The sequence below is a fragment of the Arabidopsis thaliana genome, chromosome 5 (genome assembly GCF_000001735.4).
Source record: "Arabidopsis thaliana chromosome 5, partial sequence".
Taxonomy (NCBI): Eukaryota; Viridiplantae; Streptophyta; class Magnoliopsida; order Brassicales; family Brassicaceae; genus Arabidopsis; species Arabidopsis thaliana.
The window spans coordinates 26,676,704-26,695,432 of NC_003076.8; the positions used below are offsets into that span (position 1 = coordinate 26,676,704).

At 34.3% G+C, this 18,729-nt stretch overlaps 5 protein-coding genes, 4 long non-coding RNA genes and 2 other non-coding genes across 12 annotated transcripts; 7 read left to right on the plus strand and 4 right to left on the minus strand.

The window, feature by feature from the left end:
* Nucleotides 1-661: 661 nt before the first annotated feature.
* Nucleotides 662-1,299, plus strand: AT5G66815 (uncharacterized protein). Its single transcript, NM_126080.2, has one exon. The coding sequence runs from the start codon at nt 768-770 to the stop codon at nt 1,083-1,085; it is 318 nt and encodes a 105-aa protein (NP_569039.1). The 5' UTR covers nt 662-767; the 3' UTR covers nt 1,086-1,299.
* Nucleotides 1,300-3,915: 2,616 nt separating this feature from the next.
* On the minus strand, nt 3,916-4,286 carry AT5G09715. The gene has a single exon (NR_143233.1). It is a non-coding gene; the product is annotated as an other RNA (long non-coding RNA).
* A 361-nt stretch (nt 4,287-4,647) lies between these two features.
* Nucleotides 4,648-5,247, plus strand: AT5G66816 (DNA-directed RNA polymerase II subunit RPB1-like protein). Its single transcript, NM_001126042.2, has one exon. The coding sequence runs from the start codon at nt 4,792-4,794 to the stop codon at nt 5,095-5,097; it is 306 nt and encodes a 101-aa protein (NP_001119514.1). The 5' UTR covers nt 4,648-4,791; the 3' UTR covers nt 5,098-5,247.
* A 757-nt stretch (nt 5,248-6,004) lies between these two features.
* AT5G66817 lies at nt 6,005-6,075 on the minus strand. The gene has a single exon. It is a non-coding gene; the product is annotated as a tRNA-Gly (tRNA).
* Nucleotides 6,076-6,746: 671 nt separating this feature from the next.
* AT5G09735 lies at nt 6,747-7,063 on the plus strand. Its single transcript, NR_143234.1, has one exon. It is a non-coding gene; the product is annotated as an other RNA (long non-coding RNA).
* Nucleotides 7,064-9,382: 2,319 nt separating this feature from the next.
* AT5G09745 lies at nt 9,383-9,957 on the plus strand. Its single transcript, NR_144267.1, has one exon. It is a non-coding gene; the product is annotated as an uncharacterized misc_RNA (transcript).
* Nucleotides 9,725-10,001, plus strand: AT5G09765. Its single transcript, NR_143235.1, has one exon. It is a non-coding gene; the product is annotated as an other RNA (long non-coding RNA).
* A 1,281-nt stretch (nt 10,002-11,282) lies between these two features.
* AT5G09775 lies at nt 11,283-11,844 on the minus strand. The gene has a single exon (NR_143236.1). It is a non-coding gene; the product is annotated as an other RNA (long non-coding RNA).
* A 395-nt stretch (nt 11,845-12,239) lies between these two features.
* AT5G66820 (uncharacterized protein) lies at nt 12,240-14,477 on the plus strand. The gene is made up of 2 exons (NM_126081.4): nt 12,240-12,461; nt 12,916-14,477. Exons 1-2 carry the CDS (start codon nt 12,394-12,396, stop codon nt 14,405-14,407), a joined length of 1,560 nt encoding a protein of 519 aa, NP_201483.2. The 5' UTR covers nt 12,240-12,393; the 3' UTR covers nt 14,408-14,477.
* A 72-nt stretch (nt 14,478-14,549) lies between these two features.
* On the plus strand, nt 14,550-15,986 carry AT5G66830 (F-box protein (DUF295)). The gene has a single exon (NM_126082.2). It carries the CDS (start codon nt 14,601-14,603, stop codon nt 15,783-15,785), a length of 1,185 nt encoding a protein of 394 aa, NP_201484.1. The 5' UTR covers nt 14,550-14,600; the 3' UTR covers nt 15,786-15,986.
* A 12-nt stretch (nt 15,987-15,998) lies between these two features.
* On the minus strand, nt 15,999-18,681 carry AT5G66840 (SAP domain-containing protein; the record flags this gene model as incomplete). 2 transcript variants are annotated; one of them, NM_001345805.1, is made up of 10 exons in its annotated part: nt 18,469-18,681; nt 18,254-18,384; nt 18,050-18,167; nt 17,896-17,957; nt 17,771-17,822; nt 17,565-17,670; nt 17,364-17,462; nt 17,158-17,272; nt 16,206-17,066; nt 15,999-16,126 (listed from the first exon to the last, which is right to left on the minus strand). In NM_001345805.1, the coding sequence occupies exons 1-9, from the start codon at nt 18,591-18,593 to the stop codon at nt 16,219-16,221; spliced, it is 1,656 nt and encodes a 551-aa protein (NP_001318892.1). In that variant the 5' UTR covers nt 18,594-18,681. The 2 variants fall into 2 exon arrangements, with proteins under 2 accessions (NP_001318892.1, NP_201485.1); NM_126083.2 differs by lacking the exon at nt 15,999-16,126 and having other exon boundaries at nt 16,219-17,066; nt 18,469-18,650.
* Nucleotides 18,682-18,729: the final 48 nt, after the last annotated feature.

Below are 18,729 nucleotides of genomic sequence, written 5' to 3' on the forward strand. Positions count from 1 at the left end.
GCGAAGCTGCAAGGAAGATACACAGATTTTTGGCGGAAAAAAAAAGATAACAAAGATTTTAAAAGTATTAAGGCAAACAGCACAATAAAAGGGTCAAATATAAACAAAATGAAACGATAAAAAAATGAATAGGTTATTTGGAGAGTGAATGGCTTTCGAGCCGCTAGGGTTTTTTTTGATTCGAAGTCGGACCAACTTTAAGGTTGTAAAGCTAAATAAAGCTTCGGCTGTGTCTTTTTTGAACGAAAATCTTAATTAATGTTCTATTTAATCGAACATCATGAATATATATGATCTTTAATTTTGCTTCCGACACGTAAAATGATATGTTGAATCATTTTATCAATTTTGGTACTGTCTTCTCGCTCACTCTTGCCAATCTTCTATTTCTTCTTCTTGAATTTTCTTATACATAATTACATATCAAAAATATTAACATATAAGAAAAATAAGTGTTCACACGTAATTGAATTTTTTGATTCCATTATTTTGCATGTTTTCTTGCACTAGTCATTGTATTTTAATTTTTAAATAGAATATAACAGCATGCCACCTACTTTGTAATAATCATAATAAACAAACTCGACTTTAATAATTAGCTAGTTTATTTGAAATAAGCAGGTACAATCTCTATATAAATGCCCCCATAGAAGCAAGTGTTACTTCACATCACCACTCTCAAATATTCTCAAGAGTCCTTAACAACGATATTTAGTTTTTTCCCTTTTTTCTGTTTTCTTTTTATCTCCCATTTTTCTTCCAATATAATGGAATCGTTTATGGGTCAAAAGAAAACATTGTACGCGTGTTATTTTTTAATGTTGGTGTTTTTTTTAGGGTTCAATTGTGTCCATGGACGAACCCTAAAAGTTGATGATAAGATTAATGGTGGTCATTATGATAGCAAGACGATGATGGCATTGGCAAAGCACAATGATATGATGGTTGATGACAAGGCAATGCAGTTCTCGCCGCCACCACCACCACCACCGCCGTCACAATCGGGAGGTAAAGATGCTGAAGATTTCAGGCCTACAACGCCTGGCCACAGCCCTGGCATTGGCCATAGTTTATCCCATAATTGATCATTTTCATGCAATTTCACATATGTATATATGTGTTGTGAACTTATGATTAAATATTGTTCGTTTTAATTTTTCTTAAATTTGCTTCGTGGAATAAAATGATTTATGTTTTTTTCAAGTCGTGGTTGAGTAGAACACGATGCGTACGTATATTAAGAACTTATTCGGGACCTAGAAAATATACACATTGTATATGGCCAAAATATACTACAAGAAATGCTTATTTATAAACACAGTTTACATGCGAGTATATATGTAAATTCTATATATGTTTGCTTAGGAGTTAGGACTTACTAATTGAATACATGCTACATTCTTGGGACGTTGGTGTTTGATTATTAAATTAGGAACATTATTAAATAATAACCGTGAGGTTGATGATGGTTGAGATTGTAAATTGACTTTTTGCTTGTCATCATTATGAATCAATGGCCTTCAGCCCTTCACTACTTTCTATTTTCTTTCATTGTTGTTCTTTTCAATTTAGTTTTCTATTATAAATAGTGTTCGTACTATACAAAACCCCTTTATATTTTTAAATACAGAATATAGTTTTCTATGTGCAGAATAAATTGAAAATAAACAAAATGGAAAAAGATCTGTGGTCGGAGACTATGGTAGGTCCTTCAAAGGACTTCCCTGCGTGTGGGAACCAACCAAATTAAAAAATCAATCTTTTCACTTTTCAACATGTCATTATATAGCTGCATTCTTTTTATATGTAGCCCGATGTTTTATTTCAAACTTTATATAGCTGCATTTTCCAGATTGGTCCCAACTTTTCAACAAGTTACTAAGAACACCATTAGTGGTAGTTGTTTAGGTTGATTCTTAGGAAATTTTAGTTATAAATTTAATGTTTTTAATTATATATTTGTAATATATTAAGAGAGTCACTTATATAAGAGACAAAATGAGATGTTCTTAACTTTCATTTCAAAATTTTCAAATTTAATTATAAAAAATCCTAAAAACTAAACTAAGACTAACCTAAGATACTATCAATAATGATACTCTGAACACAAGTTTTCTTTCAAAAACTAACTTTATAAAGCGTTCGAGAAATTCAAATGTAACGTATGTTTCATGAAACTGATAATGAAAAAAATAATCATTTGATAGTTCTTCATTTCTTTTTTGTATGTGCATGTAAATATTTCTGAAAACAAGTGCTTATCGAAATACATATGCATAAATATGCATTTTGATTAAATATATAGATTTTATTTTGTGGTATTTAGGTGAGTCGAAGATGATAATATGTATTCTATCATTAAACATTATTTTAAGACTGAAAATATAGTTTGCGCTTTCTAAAAAAAACTATATATATATATGTTTTTCTTTAAAGAAAATATCGACATACATATAGATGGAAATCGAAATGAAAATTGTACTGAGTAATCTTGATTGTACATGTTAAAATTCTGTTAATTTATATAAAATTCAGTCAAAACTCTAAACCTATTTGCCACTTAAGTTAAAGGTAATAATAATGACAAACGACAAAGAAAGAGTGAGTGGTAGGGAGGAGTTAGTGGTTAAGTTGATGGCGATAGTGCCTTTGACTTGATTCTCCTCCCTCACGAACGAACTAACTTTTCTTCTCACTCGTTTTTTGATTAATTTTTGTTAAAAATTTGCGCTTTAAACAAATTTTGAATATTATACTCTTACAAGCATGGCGGCGTGGTCGGACACTTTATGAGTTAAATAAAGGGTTTAAAATGGACGGAGCAAATAGAGGAAAACAAGTGTCGAAATAAAACTTTCACATGCCGACATTTAATTACTTAACTTTTTACTAATAAAAACATATACTTAAGCGAAATTTTCTCATATTGGTTGAATAGGTTAAGTGTGATAGTCTACAAAAAAAGAAGGTTAGGTGTGATTAACTTCGATTCAAACAGTTTACATGTTATAGTGTCAATATGATTACTTTAAACAAACGATTTGGTTTGATGTAATCAAATGCATTCAATCTTTTGAAAAGAAAAAAACGACTTACTTGTTAGAAGTTTGAATTTATCGTTCTTTATATACAAAAAAAAATCGTTTGAACATAAACAGTGTACGTTTTCATCACGTTATGCATTACCAATAGTTAATATTCATCTATAATACTAAATACAGAACATAATTTTGAAACGTCACAAACACCATATGCATACTTAATCAGTCAGATACAAGACTAATGAAGGTAGAAAACGTGAAATCCTTGTATATATCTTGGAGTGCTTTCTTACGGTCATAAAAATCATAAAACGGTTCTAGAAGCCAAATTAATATAATACAATAGTATATATAATTATTAAGGGAGGGTGTATACAATGATTACAATGTTTTTCGTACGAAGAATACTTTACTTGATGGTAACCAACCCTTTTTGGTTGTGGAGCAGATCTTATATTTGTGAGTGGGGGGTCCAACTTTTATAATAAACTTTAGAAGTCAAGAATATAATCATATAACTAGGGAATCTCAGGAATTGCATTTTTTTGCAGTATATAGCTAACTTTTTTTTATAACACTTATTTTGAATTAATTTTATAATATCATATTTTTTACTAAAGAAAGTTTTTGATAAAAAGAAAAAACTAAAGTCTCTTTGAAAAAAATCATGCACATTGCAATAGATTTTGGAAAGAGATATAAAATTATTCTAATTCCCAACAACCATCTACATATAAATATATACTATTTTCACATACTGAAAAAAGAAGCTAAAAGTTGAAAATGTAAACTAAAAACGGGATTCTTTCAAGATTTGTACGATTTTTTAAATAAATTATTTTAAAAGCTTTTGTATATGTATATTATCTATGGAAATGGCCAGATGCGAGAGGGTCCTTCTAACATCAGTGCCTTTCTGTGGTTAGGGAAGGGCGGCTTTTGTAGAACTTAATTAGCCTTTGGAAATTTTTAGTATTTCATTCCAATACTAATATATAACAATTGTTGAATCATGATGGGACGAGAGAACACGTTTTTCTGCTCATGCTTATAAACTTTTTTCTCCTATCTCAAATTGATAGCTTCTGAAAAGTATACTATATTCCGGTCATGCTTATATATAAACTAACCATGCTTTTTTTTTTAATCACCAACCATGTTCTATCACTGGGAAATTAACACATTAAAGAAAAGTACAATACGAGTATGAGTTGGTATATTCAACAATGGAGCACTATGGGAGATTCAGGACCTCTGCTGAAAATCCCACGCTTAGATTTTGTTGTATAAATAATTCTTTGATGTGTTTAATTACTATTAATTATAATAGTTGCCCAAAAATAAACATATATAATTTGAAAGTTGAGTTATATTTATATGATGATTGAAACCGACGTTTTGATATTATATATTTACCTTAAAAGATACCAATAAACCATTTGAAACCTCCCTTCTTCAGCTTGGATATATGACGTCCATATCGATTGTCTGTTTATTATAGCGAATGTTTAATACTATTACCCCTCCACTTTTTTTATTCACATTATGCATTTTTATAGTTATGGAAATTGATACATGAACGGTCCAAATTAAATCACTGTGCTCATTATATTGTTCCACTCACATTACACTTATAAAAACGATCTATCTCTCGAACAAACTTAAAAACATAAGCCAAAGTCGGGTAATCTAGACCTTCCTCTCTCGTATACACTAGAAACTAACCTTCTCACAGATTTTTATTTTTAACATGAAACTCTCAGTTTATATCATTCTTAGTATTCTCTTCATTTCGACGGTATTTTATGAAATTCAGTTTACGGAGGCGAGACAGTTGCGAAAAACCGACGATCAAGATCATGATGATCATCATTTCACAGTCGGGTACACTGATGATTTTGGGCCTACTTCTCCTGGTAACAGCCCGGGCATTGGTCATAAGATGAAGGAGAATGAAGAAAATGCTGGAGGGTATAAAGATGACTTCGAACCTACGACGCCAGGACATAGTCCCGGCGTTGGACATGCTGTCAAGAACAATGAGCCTAATGCTTAATTAGAAAGGTTTCATAGTTTAGTACTTCTTCAATGCTTTTGCTAAATTAATATGAAATTTAAGTTATTGTCCAAGTGCAGTTTTTATATAATGTGTATGTTTAGTTTATGATATGTCACTTGTAAGTGGATCGATTAAGCATTATTTCAGATCATTAATAAAATTAAATACGATCTGTGTTAAAGAACTTTAGTTTCTTGCATGAGTTTGCATGTTATAATATATACATTGCTGATACTTCGCAGTGAGCTTCTTCTTAATACTTGCCATGTGCAAAAGGTAGAATATCAAAGTACACGAAGATAGGTTTCGACGATTTTTTAAACTATCTAATAGAAAGAAAAAAAAAAAGATAATTTAGTGCTACGTACTTTTGTGTTTCTTTTCTAATAAAAGTTTGGTGATTAATATAGTATAAGAAAATAAAGGCTTAAAGATTTCAAAATTGGGGAGAAGGAAAATAACTTTATTAAGTTCTATTGACTCACAATTAATAAGATTGAGTTCTCCTTTCCCTCCATGCGGTTTGATCAAATGGTGCGTGCTGTACAATACAAATACTGAACGAGAGTTTATGATAAAATCATTGAATTAATTTTAAATAACTATTCTTCTTTCTTGCAATTGGAATGATGAAAAAAGTTTCAATAGAATAATTTAAGTTCATCATAATTATTTTGTTGAATAAAAAACTGAAGGCAAATTATTTGGTTGAAAAGTGTGAGTGAGAAAAGGGCAACGACAAAGCTGGAAGTCTAAAAGTAGGCAACCAAAATCACTTTTTAAGTGAATAATTTTTTCACCTTTTAAAGCAAATTTTCAAAAGCGAAATATGCCCCGAGCCCCAGAGGCGCGGAGACAAAAAAAAAAACCCTGACTTTTCGTATTTTCAATAATTCAAAAGAGATGCACCAGCCGGGAATCGAACCCGGGTCTGTACCGTGGCAGGGTACTATTCTACCACTAGACCACTGGTGCTTCTTGACAAATCATTACATCTACGTATTATTGATTTATAACACTTTTTAATGAATGACCACATTCACCTCAACTAGTATGGAGTCCGAGGAATATGCTTTTTATTATTCGATGAATCATCATATACTTAAATTCACGTTTAGAAAAAATGCAATCTCTTTTTTTTTTTTTGTATTATTAATAAATGCAATCTCTGATGTGTGTGTGTGTGTGTAATTATTTTGGTTTGCATATACATTCATAGACGAAAGTGTTTATTAGCAACCAACACCATTTTCTTGTTCGATGTTTTTTCGTTGTATGTTTGCATATGATCTCCGTTCACCAAATCTTCCCAGAAGCTTGGAAATTATAATTAAACTCATAATTATTTCCATGCGTATATAATATTAGATTATTTTAACCGTAAAATATTATAAATAATAATTGATTGGCTTTGTTTCTTGTTGGTTCACATGCATGGTCCAGCTAGTCATTTTTCTTCCCCATAAATAGCCATCTAGAGTTGAAGCCACTGATATACACATTCATTCTTCATATATTCTCTAGGTTAGCTACTTTTATTCGTTTCGTTTAATCTTGAACATTTAACACTCTCTCATAATTGCTATGGCTAAATGCACTTTGACTAGCTTAATACTACTACTAATAGTGCTGGTTCTTATTCAAGAATCTCACATCGTTGAAGGTCGACCTTTGAAGTCATCGCGAATCTCTAATGTCTCGAAGAAATTCGCTGCGGGCAACTCGAATCTGTCGAGCAAGTTAACGACAGAAGATCATTCTTTGGATGCATTTCGGCCTACCAACCCTGGGAACAGTCCAGGAATTGGTCACTAGCATGTGTGTTGTGGTGACAAACTAAGATAAGATGCAATGGTTATGTACTTATGTTCTTAGACATTTTCTTATGACAAAGTAAGATGTTGTTGTGGGTGCGTTCGACGTGTATTATCTAGGGTTTCTGTGTTTTTCGTAATTGTTTGTAACCAATAAGTCTTGAACTTTAATTGAATGCTTTGTTTCTCGTAATTGTTTTTTTTTTTTTTTTTTTTTTCATTGTGAACAAAATAAGCAGTAGTTGTTTAATTAACAATGATTGGTCATTAAGAAAAAATAAAGTATATTAATCTTGGTTTTATCAAATTCATCACAGCGTTAATATATAATATGCGAAATGCTAACTCAACCATGATGTTTTAATCCCAAATCTTTTTGGAATCGCATAAAGGTTCGACCGATAATAATAAGACTTGTAGTTGATAAATTACGTAAGAAACTTACACATTTCATAACTGATAAAAACTTGATCACACACTAACATATCCATGGACACATTCAGATTCATATTTTAATGTTAAACGAAGCATTTTTTTGGACATGCAACATCAGTTTCGTTTCACCAGCCGTAAACTTTATTTTGAAAAAAAAAAAATTGATAATCAGCCATGTATATCATGTGGAAAGGGTAAAGCGGCAGCTATATATGGATCAATTAGGGTTTGTCTTTAATAACATAAACAGGGAGTTACACCCATTTTCTGGTACTTCTATGATTTTTTTGTATAATTTCATCGTTAATTCACACAACATTGAATTCTATATTTACTTCACAGTAACTTGCATCACCAATTACGGTATGCTTTATTTGTAATTGGTGCTAACAGATCATAATATACGGACACAAGATGAAATTAGAGTATATGAAAATGAGAGAATGTGGGAAATCACCTACTAATTAAGCGGTAGAAAAGAATGTAGAACTTTATGCATTTTTTTTAATAGTGCATTTTGTAGAATTTTATTACTTTAATGTTTTGTATTCAATGTGTATCCAGCTCAAATTAATTTAAATTAGTTAGAAAATACTGTATCCACGACGCTCAAAACTCAAAAAACATTTATTATATCAAAATATATGGAGTATATGATTTGTATTAGTATGGTAGGTTGTGTCTTTTGTTCAAAAATTATTAACAAGTGTATATTAAAAGATTGAAAAGAAAAAACGGCAATATTAATTTGTCTAAATCATGGTGGTGGGTCTTGCAAAGATCATGCTGGTCTCTAGATCTTTAAATTGACGGTTGTAGCTGATTTGAAAGCTAAGAGCCAACTAATCTATTTTCCATATTTGGTTTAATCCTTAATTAATGATTAGTGGTCACAAGCTATGTTGGCCTTAGGGCATATGGAATAGTGGCAAAGGACACTCTGTTTTTTGTGTTATTAAAATGAAAGCTTTTTCTTAGTACTAACAGTACAATATAATTGATACTCATAAAAGGTGCAACTCTTGAGGAGTTTGAAGGGCGGCTTGAAAGCTCGAGTGTTAATCTAAATATTAAACGAATGCAAAAGTGATTTAATATAATAAGCACCCAATGGTCTCGGAGTACTTAAAGCCTGCTCTCGCTGTCGACCAATATGTACTTAATTAGCAGCCTTTTAACATATGTAGGTGTCATAGGTACGGTTCATTAATATGTCAAGTGTGATTATATTAATATCGTACGATTACGATATTACTTATTAGTTTTCTTTTCCTAATCGTACCGGTAACTAAACCTGTTAATGTTTAAGGCTTTACGTGAACATATCGTATATTAGAGAAATTGGTCATGTATGTGTTTTAGCTATGCCTCAATCATGGTATCTACGACATCCATCACGGCAGCACCACTTTTCAGCCATATCAATTGAACAATTCGCAACATGTTGATTGCCTGAAACAGAAGGAAGCCAAGCCAAACTCTATTCTAAATTTCTAAGACAATGATTCTTCCACGAGTATCGTAACATTTGCACTTCTTTTGCTACTCCAATTCTTCCTCTTTTTTGAGTCTGAAGAAACATCTAGTTACGCCAAGCTATAAGATGGTAAACCGGTTCTTAAAATAATCGTATATTGGTGGTATATATATGGTAAAACTTTATTTTGTGATACTCATAGTAAATACTCTTGTACTTCTCTAAGGGTGCTTATATGTATATATAATAATGGGTAACTGGTAAGGAAACTAAGGGAATATAGACAACTAGGCGCAAATGTGAAGTGGAGGCTGTGAACCTTTTAGCTCATCTGAGAAGCTTTCCCATTCACAACAACCATATATCATTAGAAATTAATTGCTATATTAGTTTTCAATTGGACACTATACTTTAGTTTTAAAAAATTCTGGAAAGAGGAATATAATTTTAAAGATGTGATAAACCCATAAGCCTAACTAGGGTTCCCATGTCACTTGGGTGCCTATATATAGTCACCCTCAAACCCAAGATTCCTTAAACCTTTTAAGATTCAAGACTCTTCACATAGCATCTGTTGACTACTATTTGAAGATTCTTATACAAGCTTAAAGACACTTACATTTCTCTATCTTAAACCCCAAGAAAACTTTAAGAAACAGAGAGAGACTTCTTACTATTATTTTTGACTTGATTCTTGACATTTTTGACTAACAAAAACTCAATCATCATCAATGGCAAAAGCTCTGTTCTTCAATTTCTGCATATCTCTTCTTATTATTGCCATACTTGTGAGCCATGAAATCATACCAACAGAGGCAAGACACTTGAGGACCCATAGAAAGTCAATCAAGAACAGTACTCTTACTGTACACGAAGGAGCCGGTGGCTTGAGAACCGGTGGTGGCTCTGTGAAGACTGACATTAGCAAAGAAGAACATGGCGTTGATGAGTTCCGGCCAACAACTCCGGGAAACAGCCCCGGCATTGGCCATTGATCCATTAGAACCTAAATAATTACAATATTTACAAACTTGTGCATAGTGTACCAAGCTTAATGTGTTTGTCTTTCTGATATTCTCTTCTCTTTTCGTTTCATTTTTCTTTTTTTTTACAATTATTGGTTAAAGTGTATTATATCTTGTAAATACAATCAAATTATTATTCGTAGCAACCTACGTTGGGAATTGATGTTTTTAATTAGGTTTGCTAACATAAGAAGTCATATACGGAGATGGAATTACCTTTAACCCAAATGCAAGAAAAAAACTTGCTAAAATAACTCAAGTATTACTTAAGTAACCAATTTATAGCGGTAACTCACTAATGTTAAGAGATTATATATGGTTCGAATCTTCTTAGTCATGGTCGTTGTTAGATCTATGTAGATATAATTCAAATTCAAGGAGACAAAATAAGATGTTTACGGACAAAAAACATTCCGTAAATTTATTTATTGTTGTTGACAATGTAAATATTTCATTAAAATGAAAAGAGTTTGGTGATCTCTACAAACAATACAAAAAATCTGTTAGGTGAGCACTTTGGAGTTGAGTGAGTGATGTAAAAAGTAAACATTGGTTGATATCTGTATATACTACTACTCCACACGTGTGACTAAAGCTCGGTCGATCTTTTAAAAGTAATTTGTAACTACAAAATCAAATAAAATAAAATATCTTCGGAAGTTCTTATTCAAATCTTCTTTATTATTTGCAAAGTTGCTAGCATGCGACTGCTGTACATATGCTTTCCATGCTTGAGAGTCTGAAAGACATGCTAACCAACACAGAACTAGAAAAAAAAAAAAAAATACCTTTTTCTGGGCCGTATTAAAAAGTGATGGCCCGTTAATTTTCCATCAATATGAGCATCTAGTTAAAGCCCATTAGTTGTGCACAAAAAAAAAGAGTTAAGCCCAATAAAGGTATAATCGAAACCCATTTATACATCCTCCACTTTTTTGGTTTTTTTCCTCTCTTCTTTTTTCCTTTTAACATACATCCTTCGTTACCTTCACTATTCAGTGTCTGTAAATAACATATATAATATCATCATAACAATATTTTTTCAACTTCTCTTATTTATAATTCCATAGTTTGTTTGTTTTTTTTTATGGTAAAATACAACTCCCTAGTTTATATATTTTTTTTTTTCCCCTTTAACTTTTCATTTTATCAAAAAATGTTTTTAAAAAGAGTAGAGGACTCATAAAGCTTCGTACTTGTTTTATTTATATAATTAATAACTCGTATCAATGTCAATAACTATCATCCATCCCTTTTTTCTTCCTAGTTCAAAAACCTTTTAATATTGTTTGTATAAATATCTAGTTATCTACTATTAGACCATTAATACAAGAAAACAAAACTTTTAAACTGTAAATAGTGGCTTGATTTTGAATGACGAGACTTGTATGTATACGAGTGGGGTCTAGAATATTAGTCGCTGTCTAGTACATGGTTTAATGGTTCGGTTGGTGCAAGTAATTAATTATGAGAATCTTTGCTTATTTTTTAAAACTAATAATTCCACAAGTAAATAGTTTAATACGTCAATTATATATGTCTTTGTCTAATGAAAATTTTAAAACTTCCACTTAATTCTCAGCCGTCCGATCATCCAAGATGTGACCTTTTCATGGGCCTAGAACCGCGAATCGTAGCAATGTGGGCAACACGTCGAGAGGAATCTCTTAGACGAAGTAAACGCCGTTAGACTTCGAGATTCCCCGTTATTAACTCCGTTAGTGAGGCAACCGTTGGCAATTGTACCGGACCGTACCGGTTTTTGTCGTCGTACGCACACAAAAGTCCAACACACTCGCATAGCAACCCAAACATGTGTAACGCCGATTTTGCCCCCAAAAGTCTCATACGGATTCTCATGCCACGTTCCAAACAAAAGTATTTGGCTTTTTCTTTACTTTTCTTTTTTGCTATTAGTATATTTTGTTTTTGTTATATCATTTTAATTACACCAATTTACCACGAATCTCGTAATAATAATAGTATAATACTATACACATAATAGTTAATATCTTTATCAAATTTAATAAGCTTTTAAAATATTTTTGATATATAATTCATTGTTCTGTTTGTAAATGTATTTGTAGCTCACTCTGCTAGTAAAATTAAATTACAGCTTTAGCCAATTGAACTACAAAGTTTACCACTTGAAATATAAATAAACGGTAAGTATATGTAAAACAAAATAAAGTAGAAATACAATCACAAAAACTAAAAATTTGTCTTAAAATGTCATTATGTAAAGACCATTTTAAAACAAAAAAAAAGGTAAAAAGAAGACGACTGAATAATATTACGAAAGGACCCAAGCCAAAAGATTAACAGTTAGGTCATAAGAGAAGGGTAATAAAGTAATTTAAAGGAAGAGTATGTCATCTTGTTCCTCTCCTTTAATTTTCCAGTCTATTGGTCCTCAGCCTCCCTTCTCCTTCAGGTGGCGTTGCTCTCTCGTCCCCAAGAAAATCGCTTCTTTTATTTTTTTGTTTACTAAATCTTCACATAATCTTTTTAAAAAAAAAAGTCCTAAATTTCAGATGATTCGATGTTCTTTTCAGACATGGAGCGAAAAACCCTAGCGATTACGCCTCCTTCCTTCTTCTTCCACCTTGGGTAAATCCTTCTTCTTCTTTCTTCCTCACTTTATTTTATCTTTTCCCGATGATGGGTTCTTCGATTTTCACGAAAGTTTTAATTTTTTTACATCAAGTTCGAATCTTTTGTACTACTCTGCTTCTTCTATCACTTACTTGTTCTGGGTTTTAGTTCGATGTTTTCATAGAACAGTTTTAATTCAAGTTTCGCCTTTCGCTATCAATAGGAATAGTTCCTTCCTCTTTGTCTTTTTTCTGTTTATAGAACTATTTCTTGCTTCTGATTTCTTCAAATGACATTCTCTCTTTTGGGTACTATTCAAATTTTCATTTTGTTTTAACCCTTTTTCATTTTTGGGTGATTTTTTTTGTTTCCTAGAATGTTTATAGCTTTTTAAGTAGTTGGTGAATCCCCAAATTAATTTCATTGTTTGTTAAACCTCTCTTATGTGTTTGTGTTTATGTGTTAACAGAGGAGGAGCATTTGGTTCATCAAAGGCGTTTCATTGTCTTCTCCTTCTCTCATGTCTATTGCTTTCATCAGTCAATACATTGCATAACTTAGCTGAATATGGTTACAACACTGGTTCTGCTGCTATGGAGTTTCAGGGCTTTATTAATGGTGAAGATTCTGGGAGTGTAGCAATCCAGAAATCTGACCAGAATGTTTGTCCTAGTTCACAGCTGTTTTGTTTCCTTTCAGCTTTAGGATCAGAGAATCGGTCTGATCCATTTGTGTTGGCTTGTCCCAAAGAATCACGGAGTAGCTCTGCTCTGATCAGAAAAAATCTATCTGGTGTTGTGTGGCTATCTCTGAAGCCTGTCCACATCATAGAGTTTCAGCCATTTACTGGATTCTTTCACATTGGAGACACTTGTTACGAGCCTATGTCCAAAGAGCTCTATACTAAGAAGACCACAAGGGAGTTAAGTATTACGGTTTCAGGAAAACAATGTGGAGGAAATGGTTTTATGGTGAACCATCCATGTGAAGGATTTTCATTAGAACCAGGGGATTCCATAAAGTTTCTCTTTTTCTACCAGAGTGAACTCTCTTGGGCATCTGGAGTTGCTGTTTTTGCAGTACCTATGAAGGCGACCGCACCTGTTTTGATGCTTAGTCTCTACAAAAAACCGGTCTTTTGGGTGCGGACGAAGAAATTCGCAATTGCGGTTCTTATTGCTGCAGCTCTACTCATTCTGATATTTTGCTTCAATGATCACTTCATCGAGGAGAACAACAAGAGAAACAATAGCAACCACATGGAGTCGAGAGAAGTTGAGAAACCATCTACGATCACAATATCCCCTGAAATGGATTCTCTGCTAAGATCCATAAGCAAAGAAAGCCTGCAAGTGTTCGATGAGGTTCCCAAGAACAGCAGCAGCGTTAAGCCAGTTGCTTCTTCACACGAAGAAGAAGCATCAGAAGCTGTGAATCTCACTGTAAAGACAGCGAAAGACAAGAAGAGGCGCCGTAACAAGAAAAAGAAGAAAGGAGGAATCAACGGATTAACACCAGAGTGCACAGATGTTTCAAGCAGTTACAGCGGAAACTCAACTCCTAGGTCTCCAATATCACCAGAACCACCTACTACTCAAGCCGCAACGAAGCTAGTAAAGCCTCCTACTAAACCGGTCCTATCGCACTCAGCAACGTTTCCGGTTTCAGGGGTTAAGTCAATGATCATACAACGAAGCTCACTGGCTCCAAATGTGAGAGCACCTGGAGCGAAATCAAGAACCGAAGTGAAAGAAGAGAAAGCGAAAGAGTATAGGTACTATGATATCTGGGGAGATCACTTGACAGGGCTTAATTTGATGGATAAGTTAAAGGAAGTGAGAGAAGGTAAAAGCTCAGGTTTTGATGGAGAGGAGTGTGAGAGTTTCTTTGTTAAGGGTCCTCAGAACTTGTTAGCAGACTCTCACACCAGGTTTGTAAGTTTCTGTAACCAATGGGGCTAACAAAGAAATAAAGAATGAAAAACAAAAATATTTTATATAATAATGCAAGGCCCAATGGGCTTTCTGAGCAGCCACCAAGCCATTCCATTAGTGAGATATAAACACAAGCAACGTCAAACCTAAATAATGAATGTCACGTAGACAAGTTTCGACGTCTTTATAAACTTGAAGGGCTTGGTTAAGATTCCGTCCTATGGCCTCTCCGCTACTCCCTGGTCCACCGGATCAGAGAAGAAATCTCGATTGGTGCTGGTCGAAGCTTCCTTCAGATCTCATGCAATTTGTATTTGACCGCCTTGGTTTTGCCGATTTCCAACGTGCAAAATCCGTTTGTTCATCTTGGCTTTCAGTTTCGAGAAATTCTCAGCCAAACAATCAAATCCCTTGGATGATTCGATTCCCCAAGGACAACAATCACTGTCTCTTGTTCAATCCTGAAGAGGAAGACAAGATGTACAAAACTCCAAATCTCGGCAACGATTTCGCAAAGAGCTCTTGTATCGCCAGTTATGGAAGCTGGCTTTTGATGCAACCTGAATCAGAATACATGGAAGAAGACTTAGACCATCAATGTAATAATCTCTATATTCTTGATCTTCTAACCCGCGAGAGAATCAATCTACCGATTCTCCAACCAGAGTTTGGACTCACATGTCCGATATTATGGACCGATGAGAAAAGCAAAGATCACCTAGTTATTGGAATGGCTCATGAAGAATTAGCCATTTCTTTCAAGAAAGGAGATTCCTCGTGGAAACAAATCCCAACCTTGTCAGGTATCGAAGAGTGTTTTAGCATGGTTTTTAAGGATCACAAACTTTACTGTCTGAGCAATTATAAACTCAAGGTCTTCGATTTCTCTGGAGATATTCCGGTCAAAGTTTTCAAAACTAGCGTAAGTAAGTTGTTAAATAATCCACTATGTATTTCCATGAGAATGAGACTTCCTGGAATTCCAATGAAGGACCAGTTGAATCACTTCAAGGATGATATGGTAGTCACTCTAGCCGGACATGTCTTAATTGTTAAGTGCCATCGTCCGAGTCTGTCCAAGATATGGAGCTTTGAAATCTACAAGATGGAAGGGAACAACAACAAGTGGGAGAAAACTGTTTCTCTGGGAGACGAGACAATTCTTTTGGATTTGGGTATCACAGTGCTCGCCAAGGACATGCAAGGGATCAAGGCCAATTCCATCTACTTCTCCAATCCTACTCCTTATTTTAAAGATCAATATGACGAAAACGAAATCTTCATATTCGACCTCGATTCCAACACCGTTGAACAACCGCACCGATCTGTTTCCTCTTCCTTTCCCCGCTCTAGAGCCCGATGGTTCTTGCCATGTTTCAAACGAGAATCATACTTCCTTCAGTAATTTGTCTTTTTTTTAATGTATCTACGTATTCTTCATATCAAGTATTGCAACATTTAGTAATAAAGAATAAAGCCAACAAACGATACTTGCCATATAGAGTAATAATTAAGCCAAGAACACCATCCTTGATTACAAGGTAATAACTTTTGAGGACGGTCTCGGACCCTCAAGATGAGAGTGAAGGCAAAAAATCACACCCGTAAAAAAAAAAAAAAAAAAAAAAAAAAAAAAAAAAAGAGAAACGGATGATCAAGAGAATCATGAGCCTAGAAAACTTTCTTACGAATCACAGACAAGGGTTGAGAACCGATGATCAGGACGCTTTCCTATGGCCTTAGAACCTGGAAATTGTGTTGAAGTAAGTTTACTTGCAAAAGAGACAAGTACCAAGTTTGTATGATGATGAAAGATATTACTCACGAGGTACGGTGTGTTATCGATAATTTGGTCTGTGATTGTCTCCTTCTCTTCTGTTGTTTACCATGTACAAGTCCCTTGCCCCATGGTTGTAGCTACTATTGAAGTTGGAATGGTAGGTCTGATGGTTCATGTATGGCCCTTGAGTGACCTCACTCTGCCTGTATGTGTCTCCTTCTCTTCTGTGGCTTATCATCATATGCGAGAAGTGTTCCAAGTCCCTCACTCCCAGGTTGTAGCCACTGTTCGAGCTGACATGGGGGTTCTGGTATGGTCTCCTCTGATGAGTAACCGGCACAGTGTGTGTATTGACATGTGGGTTGAATGATGCTTGTCCCTGCGGAGCATTAGAGGCAGTTCTTCTGATGTAGAAAGCTGGTGGTGGTCTTTGGTTTGTTTGGTTTTGCTGTGTTGGATAAGTATAGGAGGCAGGTGGTGGTCTTTGGTTTGTTTGGTTTTGTTGTGTTGAATAAGTATAGGAGGCAGGTGGTGGTCGTTGGTTTGTTTGGTTTTGTTGTTCTGAATAAGTATAGGAATGATAAGGAGGAATATTTGGACGAGGAAGATGTGAATTGATAGGAGCGTACGAACGAGGAGCATGTGGTCGAGGAGCATATGTAGGAGGTGCATGTGAACGAGGAGCATGTGGTCGAGAAGTGTAGAAATTAGCGGGATTCATATCTGTCAACTGTGTTGGATGATTCTTATGGCCCTGTGAAGGATTTTGGTTTGGAAAAGCAACAAGTGAATGATTAGCGGGAGTGTTTTGTCTAAGCCTCTGGGTTAGATTCTCATCTTTCTCGTTTTTTCTTGTCTTTACTTGACAAGGCTTCTTCACATGACCAGGCTTTTGAAGTCTTCCATCTGGTAACAGAAACAGAAAGATCACTAAAAGAAACCTCTCATATATATATAAACACACCTCTATAACAAAGAAAACTAAATCATCTCTCACCTTTTAGTACATAGCCTGACTTAATTTTCCTTTCTCTCATAACCTTTCTTGCTGCGGCACCACGGTTATGCTTTTCGTTAAGAACTTTGACTCTGTCTTCTTCATTTGGCCATCGCTGGAATAAGAAATGGAGCAACCAACTGATAAGCATATGCAAACCGGCAAGACTCATGACTGAATATGAAAAAATAGAAAAGAAAACCCACCTGCCTCAAGGTCATTAACCTATAAAGATTTCGTCCTTTGACTAGTAATGGATACAAAGGTGGCAATTTCTGTGTCCCCTCACACCAGAGCACTTCAATCTATGATAAAGACACAAACCAGATAGTTAGAAGTTAGAAGAAACCAGGCAACAAGATCAGAGAATATAAAGATGATCAACAAACATTAGAGGTGAGACTTACAGTGAACGTGTGTTGTTGTTTAGCAGTACCATAGCTTTCTTTAACAACCTGGCCAGCGACAGTTCTTCTCCCCATAATATTTCCACTCTTTTTCATCTTTTCATACCTATTCAACCCCAAGATCATTGATTTAGGGAAACACAAAAAAAAAAAAAAAAGTGATAGGAGAAGTAAAAAGCATGAGTTTATTATAGAGAAGTTATTACTTGTGGTGAACCTTCTGTGTAAACAAAACAATGTCTCCTTTGCAGACATCACCTGCACCAATTTATAAGACTATCAAACTCTGCCAAACAAAACTTAGCATATCAAAAACTTTTAGTAATATTACCTTTACAATTGATAGCAAAGGATGATTTTGGATACACTGCTTCTCCAGTTCCATCTTTAATCCTGTAAAGAAGATTAAAAAGTATACTTTGAATTCCCAATCATAAGAAGACACAGAGAGATCTATATACAGGAAAGCCAGAAGTCAATAATACCTCCAATGCTCAAGAATTCTGTCAATGCAAACTGGTTTGGTGCCAGATAATCTTAGACCATGCTTTCTCAGATATGCTTTGCACTCTTTCACATTTACAGATTTCAAATCGCTTCCGGCTACATACAATAAAGCGAGTGTTCAAAATCTCACAAGTATTCATGAGAGTCAATCAAAGGTTTTAAGAAAGAGGGGATGACAAAACCTGTGAGGAGGCGAGTGACTTTGTCATCTTCATCACCATCATCGTTATCGCCTTTTACTCCGATCTCGTCAGCTTCAACATCTGACTCTGTAGCATCATCATCGTCGTGGCTCCAATCGCTATCATCCTCACTGATTCAAATAAAAACTCAAAATTGATGAAATAACCCCAAAAAAAAAAGATTGAGAGATGATATTATAAGCAATGGAACCGACCTTGAATTCGTATCTTCGTCTTCTTCCTCTTCCGTTTCGTCATAGTTATTCTCATCACCGAAAACATCTTCTTCCTCCTCTTCCGAGCTACAGAGATCAATGATTACCTTCTCCGCCGCCGACATTAGAGATCTGTTCAGAGGAATCACCACAAATACAATTCAAAAGAAATATCAAACGGCTCTCTGATTTATTTTCCCTTTTTTGAATCCGAATTTGATAGTGGGTAGCCTTATAGGTTGGATATTTTACACGATTCAC